This window comes from Onychostoma macrolepis, chromosome 02, assembly GCF_012432095.1.
Source record: "Onychostoma macrolepis isolate SWU-2019 chromosome 02, ASM1243209v1, whole genome shotgun sequence".
Lineage (NCBI taxonomy): Eukaryota > Metazoa > Chordata > Actinopteri > Cypriniformes > Cyprinidae > Onychostoma > Onychostoma macrolepis.
Window position 1 is genome coordinate 14,062,145 of NC_081156.1, and position 19,144 is coordinate 14,081,288.

The 19,144-nt window shown below is 35.5% G+C and overlaps 1 protein-coding gene and 2 long non-coding RNA genes across 3 annotated transcripts; 1 reads left to right on the forward strand and 2 right to left on the reverse strand.

Annotated features, from left to right (window-relative positions):
* Positions 1–108: 108 nt before the first annotated feature.
* f3b (coagulation factor IIIb) lies at positions 109–3,098 on the reverse strand. Its single transcript, XM_058759787.1, has 6 exons — positions 2,908–3,098; positions 2,531–2,654; positions 2,194–2,381; positions 1,930–2,108; positions 1,649–1,817; positions 109–497 (listed from the first exon to the last, which is right to left on the reverse strand). Exons 1-6 carry the CDS (start codon positions 2,975–2,977, stop codon positions 364–366), a joined length of 864 nt encoding a protein of 287 aa, XP_058615770.1. The 5' UTR covers positions 2,978–3,098; the 3' UTR covers positions 109–363.
* An 8,958-nt stretch (positions 3,099–12,056) lies between these two features.
* On the reverse strand, positions 12,057–13,420 carry LOC131531437 (uncharacterized). Its single transcript, XR_009268694.1, has 3 exons — positions 13,292–13,420; positions 12,536–12,601; positions 12,057–12,182 (listed from the first exon to the last, which is right to left on the reverse strand). It is a non-coding gene; the product is annotated as an uncharacterized LOC131531437 (long non-coding RNA).
* A 442-nt stretch (positions 13,421–13,862) lies between these two features.
* Positions 13,863–14,792, forward strand: LOC131531436 (uncharacterized). The gene is made up of 3 exons (XR_009268690.1): positions 13,863–13,987; positions 14,390–14,454; positions 14,546–14,792. It is a non-coding gene; the product is annotated as an uncharacterized LOC131531436 (long non-coding RNA).
* Positions 14,793–19,144: the final 4,352 nt, after the last annotated feature.

Sequence of the window (19,144 nt, forward strand, 5' to 3'; positions counted from 1 at the left end):
AAAAAACAAAATCGCTTGCATTTAAAAAAATATATATATTTTATGAATCTTAAATATTTTTTCCACTAGATATAATACTGTATACACAAAGCAGCTAATACACATGTATTTCTGAAGAAAATAAATAATTCAATTTAATAAACAAATACAGTTGGATTCATCCATAACAAAAAGTAAAATCAAAGGTCCGATATGTACAACATATCGTGTAGTGTTAGCGTTTCATAGAAACCAGTCCAGTGCTGTACTGCAGGTGTGCTGCGCACACACAGGTTCCACTCAGCGCAAAAACGGTTACAGTCCAGCTGTACATCCCGTTCTGAGCTCAAACAGCAGAAATGTTGTATTCCTTTATGCCAGAGTCTATACTATGGTTTCCTTGGCCATCGATGTTTGTCTTCGTGCTCGTTTACAGCAAACCACGATCAGAACGATTACAGCAATGACAAAAGCCAGTATAATGAGCGCTGCTCCTCCGATCACAGCCAGTCCATACTCTATGGAAAAGAAAGAGGAATATTAAAATGATCATATTTTTACAAAACGGTCTATAATTCATTTTAATGCATTCTATTTAAGTGGAAAGCTTAGTTAGGTGGGATGTTGGTGTGTGATGTCAAAACAGCATTTGATAAACCAGTATAGAAGAGAGCAGTGCACATGAACCATGTAAAGTGTAATGGAAAATTATTTGGCAATTTTAAATTCACATAAGACACAGAATTTAAGTTATTGCACAGCTGTTGCTCAAATCCAGCTCGAAAAAAACAGTTCTCTGCTAGTTTGTATGGAAGGTCAATGATTTTTCTTTTGTTTTATTTTTTTAGCTTGAAAAGTGTGCCATGTTCATAAACATTTGGCAAACGTTTTCTACAAATTTAACAAAACTTTCAATTTAATAACTCTAAGAAAATAAATAAAATTATTAGTTCATAACGAAAAATGTATTTCATTATGAATTAATACTTTAATAAATTAGTTGATTTAAAAAAATAATAAAAAGCATTATTGACCCTGAAATAAAAGTTTCAATTTAATGACTTAAATGTCTTCAAAAAGTTATTCAATATTAAAATAATTTTTAAATTAAATATGTTCACAAATCTCAATCATCAATTTATAAATAGTGTATTTATAATAAATAGATAGATAAAGCATCACTGACCCTGAAATATTCTGAGTTTAGAAACTATTTGGAAAAACATTCAACAAAAGTTTCAATTTATTGACTAAATGTGACTCTTTAAATAGTTTTTAAATAGGTTTAAAATGTTTTAATTATGAATTAAAGTATTTTTATTAAATTAATAGATTCTATAAATGGAAATTGATGTTTGAAAACTCCTGGTGCAGAAACGGAGGTTCCCACACAACTGAATGGAGCCATTTCAGCACAGCTGTCGGCCCTGGTCAGTGTGAGTAATGGCAGTGTGTCATCCTCCCTCCTCTACTCAGTTTACTGAAACGGCCTCTTCATGCTTAACAACCTTCCTGTTTTCCATTACAATTCTAGACAGCTAAATCTTGGAGCAAAAGTTGAATCATTTGGAATACTTGAATACTCCTTTGCTGCCTTCCTCAGTCTCTAAAATGGGCGTAACACCCTAGTAAATGTTAAAAGTAAGCTGTCAATATTAGATAAGCTTACCCTCAATCAGACTCTTGTGCTCCTGTGGGGAGCATTTGGGGAGGCTCCACTCTCCGACCCTCTTGTCTCCTTTACGAGAGGGGATGTACGCCGCCACGCTGAAGCAGTAACTCTGATCCTCATCTAGACCATTAAACTCTGCTTTGCTCTCATCCACAGTTTGTATTTTCTGAAAACGAACCAGCCAACATGTACAGATTGCAATTCAGAGGGCATTTAAATAAACGCATGGCACGTAATCTTCAATAGTATCTATAGCTGGTAAATGTGCTCATACTCACTTTTCCTGTGCTTCCAGCCTTGTTGTATGCAATGTGATACTTGAGATTTTTCTTAAAGATGTCACGGATGTTCAGAGATCTGCCATCTTTGTGCAAAGCTGTGATGGGGTCTTGTATGATCAGCACAATCTTCTTGTTCTCATTCACTTTCAACTTAAACTCAGGTCTTCCAATTACAGCTACATGAAAAAGAAAACGATATTAAAGCAACTGCTTTAAATAAAAATTGGTTGAATTTCAAAGGAGGAAGTGTTGGACACTCACTGTCATTATAAGGACAGAACTTCTTTGATCTGGTGTATGGGGGCTCCACATAGTCAGAAGACCCCTGCAGAGACTCCGACAGGACATCAGCAGAATAAACCCCCTTTAGTTCTAGCTCATTAGTCAGGTCACACTCGGTCTCAGAGCTTCTAATGCAGTGAGGGTTTCTCTGTTTGTCCCTACCAACTCTGCAGAGAAAATTCATGTTGGTTAGAATCCAATCAATACATATTTACTTTACTTTGTGTTGAATTTCAATCATAAAATAACGTTAAAGGGAACAACACAAAGCAAGACTAACTGCTATGCCGTTTAAATTACACATTTCTGTACTTGCCTTGAAAATTCAACTGTGTATGTGTAGTTGACAGGTTTAGGTCCCCATGTTAGGATTGTTTTGAAATTGTAAGATGTCCATGAGACATTTGTTGCTTTGGTAAGCTTGCCCACTTCCAAAGATGCTAAATAGGACAGAGGACATCAGTCAAAACAATACAGTATCAAACGCATCATGTAGAGTTCGTGGTTTCAATTACGAACCAACCTTGAGATACAACAAAACTACAACTTATGCTACAGTGTGCCATGCCATTATGTAAATGTACGGTGCAATAGAATACTACATGCCTAACGTTACACAACAACACTATGAGTAAACAGTTCATATTTGGATTAGTTAACGGTTTAAAAAAAAAAACATCCCTAAAATCTTACCTGGGGATCCGTTTACGAGCGTAAGCCAGATAAGAAAAAGTGCCGAAAATATTACGGTCTTGCTTTCCATCGTTTGTGACAGCAAAGAGTCCAAATTAGTCGTAAAAAATGTAATCCAATTTATCCCTCTGAGGAGCGTTTGTCAATTAAATCTTCCAGCAGCCGCCTGTATTTATAGTGTGTGCGAGAGCCCTCGCGCTGCCAGCCACAGAGTGGACTCGTGATGAGTCATGAATGGCGCTCCGCCCCTTTCTTAACTTTGGGGTTTTGTCACTGGCTGGGCATCCATCGTAGCGCGCACCATATATGGTTATCCGGGTACCGGTTTAATGCAGATAATCTACAAATACAAGCACGTACTTTAAAACTTTTGACTAGAAGCTTGCCTGTGGCTTTTGCAATGTCATCATGTTATATTGTCATTAAATTTGTCATTGCTTATGTTGTTTTAGCTGCTTTTAGACTGTGCCGTGCCGGAGAATTAAAATTATACATTCATTATTTCAATATAGTTGTGTTTAACTATCAATCATCCAAACTCTGACATGGGAGATTTATTTGCATTTTAAGGTTTTGTCAGTTGTAATATAAAAAGTTGCTTTAAAAGTGAAGTTTATTTTCCTGTATTTATATTTTAAGAACTATACAAAGAATCATAATTTCCCATTCTAAATTAGGTTTTCTTAAAAAAGCTTTTTCTTCAGTCAGATGTTCCACTCTTGTGTGCCATCTTGTGGGGAAGATTCACTCTTAAGTAACTCTGTGGCAAAGAACATACCAGCCGAGCATGATTTGTGTAACCACAGTTCTGTGCTTGACTTGGGTTCATTATGAGCAAACAAAATTATAATGCTGGAAACTTCATATGCCTTTTGGGAAAAAAACAGAGGCGCTCCTTCTAGCTAACCCCTACAAATATTCTTTTTGCGTCAAGCCAGTCACTTGAATTTACAAGATTTAGGACAAAATATTTGAAGGTGGCCCCTTTCTTTCTTTATAAGAGGCTTTGTCAGACCACCCGACTGCCAGGAAAGCGATTTTGGCTGTACTTACTTAGCTGGTCAAAATCCAAAATAGGTATTAGGTGAATCTTCTTTTCAAAACATTACCTTTTTAAGATCAGATAAGGAGATAAAAATGGCACAACCGGCTATGATCGATGGAAATACTTGTGGATAATTAGTCAGATTTAAAACATTTAGCAACTCTGTTAATTTAGATCATGTGTTCTGTGAAGGAAAGGTTAGCAAACAGTTCATCGTTATCCTTCAGAGGAAATAGACGGCAGATGAGATCAATTTTGGCTACAACAAAGAGCTTTATGAACCTCTGCTTGTTAATAACACAGGCTTTATTGCCTAAAATAAGAAAAGGCTGCTATTGTCTAAAGGTCTCTGCTGTCATACATTCTCATATAAAGTCATCCATTCAAAGCATAATAACCAGTAAAATGTTCTACTGCTGCCAATATTATTAAACTCTGAGATTATTCATTCTGTTGATTATTAGGAGGCTACAAAGATAAACTCAATTCTAAATGACAGAAGATTAATTAGTTTATGTTAAGAGTTTACATCCTTTGACCTAGTTTAAATGTTTAGAGTAGTTGCAATGCCAATTTGTTTATTTATAAGTGTTAAACATCTGAAATACTTCAAATTGTTTGAGTAATATTGCAGTTTGCTTCCTGTGACTGTTTACTTAAAGTTTAAGTGGAAGTCCAGTCATTCCTAATGTGTGACATGTAGTATGAGATTGAGGCATCTTGACAGTCACGCACTAGAAAGAAACTGGCCAGGGCATATCATAAGAGCATGACATAATACCATACTTTGAGATGATGAAATGTCTGTCATCTGAACATGACAGGACATCGGTGAACAATAGTATTTAAACAATAGTAAAACATTATTAAAACAGTGTATACACTGTAAAAAAAAAAAGTTGAGCCAACTTAAAATTTTAAGGCAACCAGCTTCAGCAGATTTTTGAGTTTTCCCAGCTTCCCAACAAATTTTGAGAATCTCACACAAAAATAAGTTGAGCGAAAACTTTTTTTTTTTTTTAAAGTGCATATGTTTATACTTATGTAACTTTTCAGGAAAACACAAGATAAGAATGAAGATTATAACCTCATGATCATCTTTTTCACAAACATTTCACAAAGTTAACTTTTTTCATCAACTGCCAGTTGACATCATAAAGTTTAACAAGCTTTCAGTTTCATAATTGTTATTTTTCTCCCAGCAGTGACACTTGTCACATGTGTGGTCAGTTTCTTTCAGGGATTCTGTGTTTTTCCTCAGTTACTTAATTGTTGCATCAAGCAATCTAATAAAAGTCTTTTTTATGGTAAACAGAGGGTAAAAGATGACATAGGAATCTTGCATGTGTGATTACTAATGAATCAGTTTAATCTGGATTGTTAAATACTCTGTTTTCAATGCAAGAGATAATAGGATGTTGCCAGAATGATGCAACTGTGGCGGATGTCCGTTAATGTTCACGTAATGGAAATAACAGTTCCTTATAATAGGGTGCTTTACAATTTGTCTTATATTAAGAAGAAGGAAATGGAACCAATAATAGAATTAATCTGAAACGGCAATGAAAAAATAAATAAAATGTTAGGAAATTCAACAGTGATGACTGTGCATTTTGTGAAAGTGAAACCTCGCTTCTGACCGGTTGAATGAATGACACTAACACAACAAACATTCTAGTACCATCCTAATCAAAAATATGTATCATAGAATTAAATAAAATTTTAAATTGTTATAAATTCCAAACTCATAAATAAACATTGTGGCTTTCAGTTTCTCAGCAGTTTTACAAATTATGTTTTCAAAAAAAAGTACCGTAATTCCCTCATAACTGTATTAGATTCTTTATTTTTACAGCTGCTACTAATAGTGGCCAGTTTGGACTCTCCCTAAGTAATGTGTAGGCTATATCCAAAATCTTTCTTCTTGTGAGAAATTTCAGCTGTCTGTGTGGATTTTTGATGTCCCTATAATCTGTATCAGTCTCTAAATGCTTATTATATTTCATACTAATTTAGATCACTTGTGTGACCGAACCGAAGCATGATTTGAATGGTTTGATTCTATTTTTGAATAACAGAATAAGATTTTACTTAAATACAGAAAGTGTTTAATCATTGGGTTGGAGAGTATACTAAGCAAGTCCTCTTTTCCATGACTATACCGTTCTCAATGTCTGATCTCAATTATTTGGAAGGAGTAAGAATACCAGCCTTTATGGGCCGTCTGACTACCATTTTTGGGCATGGGCCTTATATGGAACTGGAGTGTGTCGTGCTTCTGTACAACAGTGTCACAGACTGAAATTTCAGCATAGTACAGAACAGACGAGATTTCCATTATACTACACATGCTTAACTAAAATCATGGTAGAATAAAGCATGTAAGCAGTGAGAGAAATCATAGTCATTGGCCAAAGCTTCCGAAACAAGGTCTTTTAAAATAAATAAACAAAAATATGGCTTGTTGAGGGAAGGTATGGAATTACTTTTCAATTGGTATTATACAAAACATATAATTTTTGCCTGGCAGAGAGTAACATGGGTATTCTCTCACTGCTTTTAAGGGCAGTCGTGGCCCAATGGTTATTGAGATGGACTCGTAACCCAAAGGTTGCAGGTTCAAGTCTCAGGTCTGGCAGGAATTGTTGGTGGGGGGAGTGCAGAGCACAAACTTGGAGTATAGGTTACCATACTTGGCCACATGTCACTTTCACTAAAAATATAATTTTATAAGCTGCATGACTAATTCTGAACTGTAGTAGAAAGGTTAATATTATGAGAATGCACAAAATTCTAGCTTAGCTACTGGTGAAGGATAGGGCAATTGTTTCTCTTCTTTGTTTTATAAGAAACATTTCAGTATCGAGAGTTCCAAGTGTATTGTACTGTCAACTTTTGTATAGTTGTAGCGCTAGTCATAATTTTAACACCAGGCATGCATCAATAGGATATTTTTTGCTTCCTGTTTCAAAAACTAATGCAAAGCAACAGACTTTAATGTATAGAGGAATGAAAATATGGAATGAATTGCCATCGGACATTACATGTTTTTTAATAAGTAAAATGAGGTTTAAAAAATCGTTAAAGAAATATTTAATGGTACAGTACTCAGTAAATTGTTGATCTTGATGTTCTGAATGAATTTTGGGTTTGTATGTTTTATTGTATTGGTTTTTATTGTTATGGATTAATGTAATTTAGTTTTTTACTTGTTGGACCCCAGGAAGAATAGCCACTAGCTTGGTAGTAAACCAGTAAAATTCTATTACTGAATAAAGAAAAACCATCTCCGTGTGTTAGAATTTGGAGTTTTACCAGCGACTGAATGTGAAAAATGCATGTGGGTGAGTTCATTCAGCGAGCACTACCTATTTCTGAAAATTGTTCATGTACTTTCTACTTTGAGTGTTAGTAATATCAGTGTTATATCAGTGTTAGTAATAACACATCATCAGTGTTAGTAATAAAGTATATATTATAAATAAATATCCCAGAAAGAGCACAGATAGAGTAACATCCAGTTCAATAATTAGGCTGTTTGCCAAGTTAACCCTATATAAGCCTTAAGGCTTATTAATGAAAAATAATGTTTCAGAACCATTCTTTTCCTTTAAGAGTCTCTTGACTAATACCCTTCTTTGTAGCTTGTCACAATCAGAAAAGTCTGCATGTCTTCAGAATGTTTCTAATCAAGTCTGTGATGATGACAGGTCAAATGAAGGCCTGACTAAATGCTATGTTTAGAAAGCTGTAAGTTACTCAACCCTCCACTGCTTGTCCTTCCGCTGTGTCCTTTTGTCAACTGGCTAAGGAGATTGGGCCACAAAGTCTAATCTTAAACTGACTGAAAAATAAAAAAGAGATCAATTTCTATTGTGTAATTTCATGCTGTGAGTTTGTCTCAACATAGTGCTCTTATGACAGCTCAATAGAACATTCTCAGACACCCCCTGACACTCTCCCTCCCAATCCCACCCCAGGAGACAGGCCTGTTAAAACACCCATCTATGCAGAGGAATTTAACTGTGGAGGGAGGAAATTACTACACCCCAGCTCTAGAAATCCCAGATGTCTCCCAGACTCCAACAAGTCGGCTTCTTATCCAGTATAAACACACTACACAGGTCACACGAGTAACTGATCTGATCAGACTAATACAAAGGATCCCCTTCCCTGGTTCAGGCCATTGTTACAGGCTGAGCCATCATCGTATTGACCGTAGGTCTGCCTTTATGATAACAGGAAACAGTGAACACGTGGCCAGAGCATTAGTTCAAATTCAGAGACGCTGAGAGGTTGTCTGTCCTCTACTGGCTCCAGGATATTACTGATTATACCTGTCAGCAGTGCCGGTCTGTTCTCCACACAGTGTTCTTTCCTCTAGATAGGGTTACAGCTGGCTGGTGACTGTCTACAATCTTTACGTCATTTAGCTGTCCAGTGTATGATAAAACATGGTTGTTAAGAGTCTTTACCTGTGCCATTCAGAATTGAACTGAGAATGCCTTTAACTTCCAGTTCAGTACCAGAATTTAAACTGAATTAAGCAAACAGAACGTATAGCACTGCGATTCAGATGGATGGATGGATCGATAATGAAAAGATTGACTGATGGATGCATGTATGATGGAAAGATTGACAGATGGATAGATGGATGAATGGATGGACTGAAAGATGGACAGATGGATGGACTGAAAGATGAATGGATGGGTGGATGGATGATGGATTGAATGATGAAAGGATGGATGAAAAGATTAACAGATGGATGGATGATGGAAAGATTGACAAATGAATGGATGGATGGATGGATAATGGAAAGATTTACAGATGGATAAATGGATGAAAGGATGGACTGAAAGATGAATGGATGGGTGGATGAATGATAGATTTAAAGATGAAAAGATGGTTGGATGGATGAAAAGATTGACTGATGGATGGATGATGGAAAGATTGACAAATGGATGGATGGATGGATGGATGGACGGATGGACGGATGGATAGATGGATGGATGAATGGATGGATGGATGGATGAAAAGATTGACAGATGGATGGATGGATGATGGAAAGATTGACAGATGGATAGATAGATGAAAGGATGGACTGAAAGACGGATGGATGGACTGAAAGATGAATGGATGGGTGGATGGATGATGGGTTGAATGATGAAAGGATGGTTGGACAGATGAAAAGATTGACAAATGGATGAATGGATTGGATGGATCATGGAAAGATTGACAGATGGATTGATGGATGAAAGGATGGACTGAAAGACAGATGGATGGACTGAAAGATGAATGAATGGGTGGATGGATGATGGATTGAATGATGAAAAGATGGATTGATGAAAAGATTGAAGATGAATGATAAAAAAAATGATGATGGGTGGAAAGATTGACAGATGGATGGATGGTAGATGGATGATAGATTGAAATATGGATGAATGAATGGATAAATAGATAGATGAAAAGATTGAAAGATGGGTGGATGAATGACTTTTGTTGAATAACAAAACACAGCATGAACTTTCTGGTAAAACTCTCTGCAAAGCAGCGCTAAGGAGTCTTAATCAATCCCTGCTGCAAATGAACAGCTTTTATTGCTGTCTACAAAAATTTACCAGCGTTATCACCAATCATTCAGCTCCACACCCAACTCAACTCCACACCCTTCATCTCATATATTTTTTTTTAGCAGAATCTGTTCATTCCTGCAAAGTGTGGTTCCAGTAAGTCTCCAACTATTTGGAAATGAAAATTAAACTACACTGATTTATAATGGAAATATGGGAAACTCCATTCGTTTACACTTAACATATAAAGTCAACTATTTAGAACAAGCCAGTAGGAACATCTGTCCTGGCCAGATTGATAAAAACAAATATACAAAAATATAGACATCTAAAAAAGTCCCTTTCTGAGTTTCCCATGCTCTCATGTGCATCGATCACACCCCTGCAGACTGGGAACCATTCCCATTTTACAAATGCTATGATCCGTTCACTCAAGGGACTGTTCTTTTAATAGGAAAAAACCATGCAGTACATGAAAGGGTAGAAAACTGCCTTTTTTCTGTATCTGCTCTGAACCTGCTAAACTGTTCTCAGAGTGGTTATGCAACAGCTCACATGAGGGGGGAGTCACTGATGAACTCGGGGGAAAAACACTGAGAAAAACACTGTCTGGTTCAACCTCCACATTCTACAACATTCCTTCTGACTCTCAGAGATAATGTGGAATTCTGGTCTCATCGTCATCAACATTCAGATGAGCCCACAATGCACTTTGTTACCGTAAAGAGTATGTTGTGCGGTTTGCATTTTGTAATGCATGTGTATAAGTGTGTATTAACACTTGACTTATCAGTCACTTCCCCTAGTTGTGACTTTTCACAAAAAATGTCATGCACACTGTTAGACATTTCTGTAATTTCCACAGTTATTTACTATATGGGTCATTCTACAGAAACGTCCACTTTTCTGTCCCTAGACTTTAAAGAAATATTACAATTGAAATACACATTAGGGTTACAATTTTTTTATATTTTAAAATGAAACAATATGTTATTTGAACAATTACATCTTCCTGAGCCATCAATGTGGCATTATTATTTTTTTATTAATTATATAGAATTCCAAGTACCACAAAACTGCTCGTCCCCACAGCCATGTACAGCAGGAAAGTGCTTTATTTTGAAGTCAAAAACAGGATTTTCTACCATTTAAAATACAAAAGTCTATTCATAACTATCAAATATATGATATAAATGGCATAATAAAACAAAATACCAAAAAAATATTATAAAATATATAATGAAAATCCCCTGGAGTTGTGTCACTGGTGTTACCGCTTAACAAAAGTCTTTTATTTTGGAATAAAAAAAAAACACACTGATGACATCACTCGACTTCCTCCTTCCTATTTTCTAAACATGTATGAAAAAAGGCTCATGTTTAGTCCACTGTTTCTTTTCAGTTATGATAAATTTTCTCATTTATCTCATGATTTCATATGAAGCTTTTAGTTGATGTCACTGGTGTGACCTATTTATTGTTAGGGAAATGTAAAAAAAACTATAATACAAATGGATTAAACTACTTAATTTAGTGAGTATACCATGATTGACAACATATGGCTTGATACCTTGCAGCAGACATTTTGTAAAATGCATTTTTCATGAAAATTGTCACTGGTGTTACCGTCACTGGTGTTACCTTCCTTATGGATAACACCAGTGACGATCAGTATATCAGCTCTAATGTATGTCACTGGTGTTACTGTCACTGGTGTTACTGAGTTACTGTACTGTTTTTGTCTGTCACATTAAATAAAACATAATCTCCTTATTTCTTGCATTTTCATTATTTTTCTGTAACTCTGACTACATGTGCTGAAATTTTTTTTTAGAAATAATATTTCATGAAAACTTTTAATATTGCTAAAAAAGTTAACACCAGTGACAAAAAATGATACATGTGGTCTTGAAATATTTGCAAAAAAAAGCTAAAAAAAAAAATTAAGCTGTCATTTATATGTATTCATAAAGTCAAAAGGTAATCTAATAATGTGGTCTAAGTTTAAATGTAAAAAAAATAAATACATTTTAAGACATTTTGCCATACGAAAAGTGGACGTTTCTGTAGAATGACCCATATATCATCCAGTATAATACTGAAAACAATATTATCCGTCTGCAATACCGGAGGCCGCACTTTCAGGACCGCAGTTGTAGGACCGCACTTCTAGGACCCTAGTTTTTTGTGACAGCGCCACCTACCGAGCCGGAGAACCGCAGTCCCAGGAACGCATTTCCAGGACCCTAGTTTTGGAGGACTGAAAAAAGTGCCACTAAGGCAGTATTTCCACCCAGTTTTAACTACATTAGAATTTTAGAGGTTTTTTTGAAGTTTTATTACACCCAAATACTACTTTCTTTATTGCAATTACACCTGGTTCCTAGGAATGTTGAGTAATTATTGGGTCTAAGTAGCATAATATAATAACTCAAGTAAAATAAACAAGGAATCATGGTATAGTCTTTTCAGTCACTAGATCAACCGCATTTTCAAGTACAGAGGGAAGACACAAGGATGACTCAGGGGTAGATTTAAGATTCTGTATATTTTATAAAATAATATATTACAACAGTTGAACTTGAACACACACAAAAACAAATTTGTTCATGACGTGAACCACATAGAAAGAACTTCATGGACGACGTCTTCACTGACTCCTGTGAGAAAGAGAGAGAAGTGAATGAAATAAGGAACATTTAGTTGAACATGTTCTACTCTCTAATTTTAAATTTCATATTTAAAAGATCTTAGTTACCACAGAGCACACACACATATACGATACAAAAATAATTCATTAATGTTCATAAGTATTACTGCATACTGTTCAAAGATTTGGAAAAAATGTATTTTGATGTTGTGGGAACAAAGGTTCATGTCAATAAAGCCCATCTGAACTGAGAAAAAAAATAATAGAGAGAGATGCAAGAAATCTGAATAGAAATAACACATTATTGACATGACTTTAAATATTTAAAGCACACGTTGTGATGTATGCAGCAGCACTACCTACCACCTGGATGCTCTCCCCTCTTTTCTCAGTTGTTTCTCTAGCACCCTATTCAATTCTTCCACTTCCCTGAAATAGTAAATGGAGAACATAATCACTGCTAGGTTAACAGAAATACTGTTAATGCTTAAAAAGGATACATTGGACATTGTGTAAAAGCAATTCCAATACTTGACCAATTTATTTATTCATCTTTTGTCATACTATTGCCTGCCCTGAGCTGTGTCCTTGAAAGCACTTCATATAGAGTACAGTACACAGTAAATGACACGATCTAACACGTGGTATTTTAACAGTCAATTATTATGATGGCCTCTCTGTTATGTCTGACTATTAAAATGTTATATGTCTCAACCAACATTATAAAACCATGTCAAAATGAATAGACGTACTCATAACATGTATTGTGGGGTAACATTAAACAGGCTGACTGTGAGCACATGACAGTTAAAACATTAAGATTATTTTAACTTAATTAATTAAAATGGAAAAACAATGAGTAATTAACAAGCTTTAAAACGAACGTGCTACAGTTTATTGTGCTGTCAATAAGTCAACACAGGCTTATCTGCAACAGTTTCGTTAAATGAATGTGCTAACAATTCATTTTACAGCATTAGAGGCTAATATATGATGGCTATGCATTCAAGACTATTTAGCAAATCATGATCACTTCGGCTATGTTAACTATCCAATGAAATGCATCACAATTGTTTTTAATGTTAAACAAATAAAAATTGATTCACATTTGATACTCACACTCTGACTGTCATCCATCTTCGCTGGTCCTCTAATTCGGTAGGTGGCGTTGTCACTAAAAACCTAGGGTCCTAGAAATGCGGTCCTGAAAATGCAGCCTCCGGTTTTGCAGGCAGATGCTACTCACTGAAAATTCCCTTTGCAGTAAATAACTGTAATACCCTGTGCATCATGGGAATTTTCTGTGACGTCAGACCCCACATACAGAGACTTACTGTATTTTTTTTAAAATTGCTGTATAGTACTGTAACGGTCTCTTTGGCGCCATTATACTGAGGTCGTTTTATTTTCCTAATTTCTTACATTTGTATTGACACAATTTGCCCTACACCGTGTCTACAACGCCAACAGCTTGGTACTGACTACTGGATGTGTTACATCGCTAATGATTGGAAAATCCGTTTGTACTTCGTGTCAGAAACAGCGCGAGCGCTTGGAGTACATCTGTACATCAGAAATATACCGGGGCATCACATTACTGTCCGCATCCACTGTAGATAATATATATAATGGGTTCTATATTGTTTTTTATCGAGTCGCGCCTCGCCGCGCCACTCGCGTCCGAGAAAGACAAAGAAGCAGCGGGCAGCGCCGCAGGTTTTTCCTGGGGATGAACCCGCGAGAGTGGAAGAGCTCCGGAGAACATCTGCACTGTGTGTCGATGCACCTTACGAGATAATAAGGCCAGCAAGCAAGGTAAAAATATATGTACGTTTGTCTGCGTGTTTGTGTCAGATTTTTGCACACCAGTTTACCTAACGTTAGTAACATTTACTCGTCAACATGGTGGTAACACATTTTACCATGGTAAACTGCGCCGTCGTTTCAAACGACTTTTGTCAGCTTATTGAATTAAGTTACCGAATTAAAATTGTTTTTAACGAGCAACGCTTATCTTATATTAACATTAGGTTAACTAATGTGAAATTTAGTTCAGGTGTTAGTAGTTAATGTTGGCCAGTAGCCTGAGAAAATAAAATCCTATGTTAGCTAAGTTAAGTTTCATGGCTAGCTGCCTTTCTAGTTTTAGAATTAGTTTGTTATAGTTTTTAATGGAATTTAAGATTTACTGCATTTTTTTGTATTTATGTTTTAAAGGCAACTGCAATGAAGCATCAAGAAAGACATGGACATGCCAGCCACCCTGAGACTGATAATTCATGGTAAGAGAACAACTATGTTTTTGAGAGATTTGTGTATTCTGTATGAGGTTTGCCTTTTAAAAGTGTGATATTTCTTCTACTTGTTTTTCAGAGAAGACATTTCTGTCAAAGTGGATGGTGAGCAAAGATGATGGCTACGTTTTGGAGCAGCACCTGGGTTTTGCAGATGGCTATGTATTCTTTGGCTGTTTGTCTTTTTTCCCCATTTTGTTTCTGTTGCCTAAAGATTCTTTGTGAGGATAAATCACAACATAATGCACTGCAAAACGTCCTAAGACAGGAGAAATGGTGAAGATGCACTGTTCCAGCACTGGAAGACTGTATTTTTATGTGTTATACATGCAATGTTTTAAATAAAGAATTTGATATTTTGTAATTATTGTGTCTGTTTTAATTGAATGCCAGTAGTACCTATGTAGAGTAAAAATAAAATGAATTCTATATAAAAATTATAAAATCTAATGAAATCTATATTAAAATGAATGAATTACAGTAGTATACTGATAAATCAAATACAGTTTGCTACTGTAAATTGTAATTACAGTAACTTACTGGCAACAGTGTTGCCAGTAAGTTACTGTAAAACCCTTTGAAATGTCTAACAGTGCAGAGAATAGTTAGCAGATCTAGCCCTGATTAATAAGGTTAAAGTTATAATGCTGATGCTTACATACAATGTGAAACTTACTCTTTCCTTAAAAGGTTGATATTAAGAAAAGATGAATATGGATGTGACATATTATGATAGCATTGTGTTTCTCAGAATGTACAGTATGTACAGTGTCTCATGACCAATTAAGATGATAAAGCATGTTTCAGGAGAAATAAAAATGTAAACTTCACACCATTTTGTGTTCTGTGGGAGACATTTAATGCAGAAATTCTAGCTGCTTGCATGCAATGAAAGTGGATCGTGACCAGACCAAACTGTTATTTCAAGTAACATTTCTCATTTTCATCTATTTTATCTGGTTGTATTAAAATAATATCTATATAGACATGGGAAAAACAAAAACTGATAACAGATGACAAAAACACACAACAAAATTCTTACCATAAGGCTTAAGCCTAGTCCCAGACTAATGTGTAAAGTGTAAAGAAACTTGGACTGACTGATCTTAAAATATATCAGTGCCATTGTTTTGTCTCAAGAATTTACACCAGTTATGTTTTCTAAGGCATGTTAATAAAAATTACTTAAATGTCCTAATTGATCTATGGCCTAATCCTGGCTTAGTCTAAACCCCGTCTGTGAAACTGGGCCTTAAAGTTTTAAAACTAAAACAAAAAAATAAAACCAACTAAAAACTAAAACAGTATTGCAATGATATTAAAACAACCCTGATGGTGACCAGAGGGTGTCAAGCTCTAAAAAAATCCCATAAATATGTCATAATTTATATTTCACAATTTCGGAGGTCATAGCATAATTGTGTGAAGGACAGAATAGTTGTTATACACTGAAAATGTACAGCTGTGGTCTCTATTAACTTTCATTGAATGTAGAAAAGCAGCATTGGCATTCTGCTGTAAATAACTGATTTTGTTTTGGGTGAGTAAGAAATCTGTGATATAACTTTCACAGTTTGTGTAATCATCTGCTGCACTTGAATTAGATTTACTAAAGATTTTATTCAAAGGAAGCTTTCAAGATCATTAAACACGTGAACCACATGCTCTGGTTCACTATGGGCCTCACTGAACAGAGCTGGTATTGTGCAGAGCAGATATATTTGCTGTGTTTTCTCATTCTGAAGTGATGAAATCCCGTTTTGGCTGGAATGTTCATGACTGATTATTCTCACAGTTATCAGTAGTTTTGTGTTGCTTTACTGATAAGTGCAATATTATTAGTGGCTTCTACCTTTCCCTGACCAGCTGGAAATCATCCTGTTTGCAAAACACGGTTGTCTCTTTTTGTTAAAGTCAATTCTTTCATAGACCCTGTTTGTACCTTGCTATGTGAGCGCCATCTTTTGGCTGTATGTACATGCTCATGCCAAGTTCTAATGCAAAGGTTAGTTTAATAATTGGTATGTCGTTTAAGAGATGACGATAAACAACTTAAATTCTTTTAAAATATTCAGGGATTAAAGTTGTTTGCTCTCAGGTTTTATCTGTAACGTGCCTGAGGACAGGACACTCAAGATGGTGTAATTCTGCCGTTAATCAGCAGGTGTCTCTGCAGATTCCCATCACCACAATTAAAGCAAACAAACGAAATACTGAAGAGATAGTCGCATCTGCATTGCAAAGAAAAGAATTCTCAACGCAAAGAATTTAAATGCATATAAAAACAGCCACATAAAATATATGAGTTGTAAAATAAATCTGTTTGTGTCCAAAAAAAAAGTGCTAAATAAAAAATTCAACTAGCATGTAGCTACACTACCATTGAAGAGTTTGGGTCAGTCCGATTTTTCAAGAAATGAACACTTTTATGGAGAAAGGATGCATTAAATTGATCAAAAGTGACAGTAAAGTAATTGATAATGCTACAAAATATTTCTTTTTCGATTGATAATCCAAATGTTTCTTGAGCAGCACATCAGCATTATAACGATTCCTGAAGGATCATATGACACTGAAGACTGGAGCACTGAGTTGCTGAAAATTCAGCTTTGCCATCACACATTACATTTTAAAATATATAAAAATTGAAAAAATTACTTTAAATTATAATAATATTTCACTATATTATACTGTTTTACTGTATTTTGATCAAATAAATACAGCCTTGGTGAGCATAAGAGCAAAACATTACAAAAATCTTATACCCAAATGGTTTGGTTGATAGTATAATGTAGATGGGCTGAAAGCCACACAATCTTTTTCTAAAGCTGATCAAGTAGTCTTTTTTGACTGATTTCCCCAAGCAACACTTTTAAAACATTGCTTTGTTTATTTCAGTGTTTAGTCCAGCTCAACAAAATTGATGGGGCTATCTTTTTGTTTGACCAATGGAGGACGAGGGGAATATTTAGGAAACCTGTTTAAAAACAACCATTTTTGCACTTCCATTTAGTGACACTATATAATAAAAACGAGTTTAGAAGAAGCAAACCACACAGAGATGTTGTAAATAAGGATAAAATGTCCATGTCATGTTCAGTGTACTATTCCCACAGCTAACATCTGACCGGAGAACCCAAAGGCCATAAACTTAAAATATTAAAGTTTAAGCAAACATACTTAAAAGAAACAGTGGAAACTGTTGTGCACTCACAGAAATCCTATCTGATGATTCATAAACCAAAATCTTCAACTGTCAGTCGTATATCTGTCCAGAGTACAAACCATCACAGTAAGCAGTGAGGGGACAAAGAGAAAGAAGAGTGACAAACAATTTCCAGCCTCGGTCCCTCGGCAGCTGTGGTGTCCAGCTGAACGCTGAGAGGAACTCTCTTTGGGCTATGAGTGGAAAGTACTAATCAAAAAACCCAATCCAACCTCATGTACTCGAAGCCAGGCCTGCTGTGATGTAAAGTATTTCACATACCATGTGTAAAGCCTGAATGAGATGACTCCTCAAACGGGTTGGAGATTGCAGAATGCTTGGCAGATGTACAGTCCAGCCTTTGTAACTGAAGAGGAGCAGCTCATGCCACAGGCATTAAAATATTTCAAGTTTCAAGTTACTTCAGTGTTTTCACAGACTGATCTCGTGGTTTGTGGAGCAAAATGATAGTGTTTTCTTTGAGACTGGCATTTTCAAGGCGTACATGAGCTCATACCTCTTAGTTTTTCCTTTATATCGTTTATCTGCTTCTTGTTTCACAGCAGAAAAACAGCATTAATGCAAAAATCCCTGATGAACGCAAAAGAAATGACTGTCTTCTGCTAAATGCTTTTCCATACAATACAAAAAAAATCTATCAGGTTCTGTTCAAGTCTTCAGCCAGCAGGGTCATTTTACATCATTTCTGAACTTCATTCTTAATGTTCATTTGAAATCTCAGCACAGTTTGTTTGTTGCAAGTTCAGTTCAAGTCAATTTATTAAAATGGAGTCATTTAAATAATAACATGCAATGCACTCTCATCACAACTCAAATAAGGATAGGATTTTTTCTATTATCATCTTGTATGAGTCAATTAGAACCTCTCGGGTCAGTCTATTATTAAGACCCTAATGAGACATGACGATGGTAAAAACAAAAATAAATATCTCACAAGAGAGAGAGAATAAGTGGTCTTCCCCAATAACATTTACGCTCGTTTTTTTAATGTAAATATGAGGTGGTAGGGAAACAAATTTTCTTGGGTAAACAGTTTTGTGAGAGAACATCCAAGTTTCTCGGGGTAACACAAAGGTTTTGCAAGAGTACACAAAGTATCTCAAGGAGAGATGCATACTTTGGCGAGAGAATGGAAAAATCTAATATTTTTCTAATTGTTATCATGAGGGGCTATTATATTCAGTGCATTTAAAGAGTTGATGCATCTACTTTTTAGCCAGAATAACAAAAAAATGGCCTTTGCTTAGTCCATTTTCTTTGTGATTTTAACATTACTAATAAGTTAGGACTTAAATGTTGTACACTAAAACCGGCAGGATATGATCATGTGATTGGTCATCAACAAAGCAACACACCCCATGGCACTACTTGCCCTTGTGTTGTATGACCGACTTTTTTTTTCTGTGGAATGCTAAAGATGATATTTTGAGGAACCAGTTTTGATTACCATTG

What these genes read in the sequence shown, in the direction of transcription:
- f3b (XM_058759787.1), bottom strand. Translation starts at nt 2,977, where the DNA reads ATGGAAAGCAAGACCGTAATATTTTCGGCACTTTTTCTTATCTGGCTT. An exon ending in TACACAGTTGAATTTTCAAG is followed by an intron (nt 2,382 to 2,530) that starts GCAAGTACAGAA and finishes TTTTCTCTGCAG; the next exon opens with AGTTGGTAGGGACAAACAGA. An exon ending in AGGCTGGAAGCACAGGAAAA is followed by an intron (nt 1,818 to 1,929) that starts GTGAGTATGAGC and finishes GTTCGTTTTCAG; the next exon opens with AAAATACAAACTGTGGATGA.